The 2,789-nt window shown below is 38.7% G+C and overlaps 1 protein-coding gene across 1 annotated transcript; it reads left to right on the forward strand.

The window, feature by feature from the left end:
- Nucleotides 241-2,492, forward strand: LOC8070082. The gene is made up of 6 exons (XM_021464191.1): nucleotides 241-335; nucleotides 414-932; nucleotides 1,133-1,495; nucleotides 1,589-1,820; nucleotides 1,899-1,938; nucleotides 2,275-2,492. Exons 3-6 carry the CDS (start codon nucleotides 1,440-1,442, stop codon nucleotides 2,289-2,291), a joined length of 345 nt encoding a protein of 114 aa, XP_021319866.1. The 5' UTR covers nucleotides 241-335; nucleotides 414-932; nucleotides 1,133-1,439; the 3' UTR covers nucleotides 2,292-2,492.

The raw sequence follows: 2,789 nt of genomic DNA on the forward strand, positions 1-2,789 counted from the left end.
ATTTGTTACCTAAATCATCGATCTATGGTTTCATCTATCGCAGATAATAGGCTTTGCCCTAAGAAAAGTCGCAGCATCTACAGGCCCTCCTCACCAAGCTCGTGGATTAGACTGAGGAGTATCAGGTAAAGTGCTCTCTACCTTTTCACTACAGTTGCTGCTGCTTGCTTTGCATGGAATCTTATACTGAATGTGATTGACGATATGTATGCACAATGTGGTTGAATTTGATGCCATGATCTATTCTTGTGTTTATATTTCTAGTATGTTTGGTCAGGTTCTGGTTCTCCCTAGTAAAGGTTCATGGATAAATCATGGATTGATGATGATGCTAGGTAAATACAATAACTTAACAAATACTGTAAGTAGTATACATAGGTAGAGTGGCTTTTTAACATAAAACTTTCATGTAGGCATGGCAAGGCATAATTGCAGGGGGTGAACCGTTTCTTAGCTTTTGCATTTAATAATGCAGCTGTTGGTAGCAAGATACTTTGTCCTTGTAGAAAGTGCTCCAACTCTTTTTGGAATGAGGCTAGTGAAGTCCGTGAACACTTAATATGTGATGGGTTTCTAAAAGGGTACAGAACATGGAATTTACATGGGGAACCCACCTTGTCTGTGAATCATGTGAACTGACAGAAAGAACCATCCAAGAAGGCGATGCGTTTGCTGTTACCTGTGGAAAAAAGGAACCAAAAGGACGAGTTCGGGTTTTGGGTCTAGGACCAACTCTCCAAACTGTTGGTACACCAGGAGTCAAGGGTTACACACCAACAAGGGTTCAAATGCATGTTCTAGAATGTAAAAGGAAAGAAAGTCACCAAGTAGCTCTAGAACAACGCATAGCCGAATTGGAAGCTGAATTGGCGCGTGAAAGGTCTAGTATGGAAAATATCTCCCAGAATGACTCTAACTCACGACACCATGAGGTAAATTATTTATACATTCTCTGATTTAATTATCAGTCCTTGATTTTGTGGCAACATAATGAGCTCATAATAGAAATCATCTGTTACTATGTTAAACACCTATCTGCACCCCAAGTCGGTTCTGATTTCACATAAGTTTTTTCTAAGTTCTTTTTGTCTTGCTCAAAAATGGCTCTAACTCCCCACTTTTATGTTTTTAGAGCCCAAGATCTGAAGAAATTTATGTCGAGACACATGATGATGCTGAATTTCATGAAGATGGTGCCTATGCAGATAACTCTAATGAGTATGAGTATGTGCTTGTGCGTAGGACCAACTCAGCCCCACCAGTCCAGCAGCCCCACCAGTCTGGCAGCTCCCCATTTGTGCAGCCCAACACCTTTCCTGCAGCCTCATCTATGCAGCGCCCTCACTCTAACCTCATTCCTACAACCATAGTTGTTCAGCCCCCTCAGTCTTGTCCCATTCCTACTGCCCCAATTGTTCAGTGCTCTCAGTCTAGCCCTGATGGTGCAGGCCCATCAAGGAATGGTGATGCAAATCACAACTCACATGCTGACCTTGTAATGTTCTCATCATTTTTCATTTTGTTTTGCTTCTAGTTAAATGGTGTTTTTTAATGAATACAATTCTCATAAATACATTGTTTGCTTCAGATTGGCAAAGAAGTTACTCTATGCACTTCATAGAGATGAACCTGTGGCCAAGGGAATAGTTATTTCAGTTAATCCTAGCACCATGCATGCAGGACATGCTCTTGGAAGGAAATATTGTGAAGTTGTTATCAGGTTTGTGATGAAAAGGGATGCAAAGCTACCTCGCCCGTATCCTGGTGTGCAAGAGATGGCTGATGCTAAGGACCTGTCAATTGCATGGCCATATAACAGGGTAACTACACTTGTCATTCTTTGTTGTTTTCATATGTAATGAGTGCCTAGATTTTCTAATCATTGATATGTCTAACAGATCAAGAAATGCAAGCCTAAAAAACCATCCCATGGAACAGGTGTGTTATTCTGAATTTTTCCCATCATACAGCTTGTTGAACCTTTGTACATATCTTCAACCTAGAAAACATAGAATGAACCATTATTGCTGTATCAAGGAGAGGTGCTACTAATTTGCTTCTTATTTGTTATACTTTATGAGTGTATAGATAGATGGATGCTTGGTTCAAAGTTCAAACCATCTTTTCAGATAACATTGAATTAATGTTAGCTAACTGAATGTCCAATGTGCAACTAAGATTTATTTTTCTTTTTTCCTAGACTATGAGGGCTATCAATGGTTCCAAAGTTTGAGGTTGTGTTTCTTTTTGATGAACTTCAACTTTTATTTACAGGTAGTGGGAAGAAGTAGCTGGAAGTAGAATGCAGCCAATGATTGGATCAAAGTGCTCATGACAATGTGTTTTTGACTTTTTAGCTATAGATAAAAACTTGGGTTGGACTTACTAGAGGTGGATCATTTTGTAAAGAGTGGAAGTGAACTATGAGACCTGGGTTGTGGAATCGAATACCTCTTGCATTTTGGCTAAGCTTATTTTACCTTAGCTTTTCTATGCCATGAATTGTATGTAAATGGCATGACACATTGTGATGGCTTTAATATAACTTGTGTGCTTTATTTGGTCTAGTTTACATGTGTTTCATGACTGTGTATTATATTGTTTGAATGTATGACACGACACTATTGATTGTATGGTTAACATATAAACAACACATGATATTATGTGCTAAATATTTGTATGCATAGTGACGGACAATGGGTCGCTATAAATATATATCATCAGACAATGTGTCGTTATAAGTTTATTAAAAATGGCAGAGAGTCGGTCGTTATATCTTTTACGTAACA

This window comes from Sorghum bicolor, chromosome 7 (genome assembly GCF_000003195.3).
Source record: "Sorghum bicolor cultivar BTx623 chromosome 7, Sorghum_bicolor_NCBIv3, whole genome shotgun sequence".
NCBI lineage: Eukaryota > Viridiplantae > Streptophyta > Magnoliopsida > Poales > Poaceae > Sorghum > Sorghum bicolor.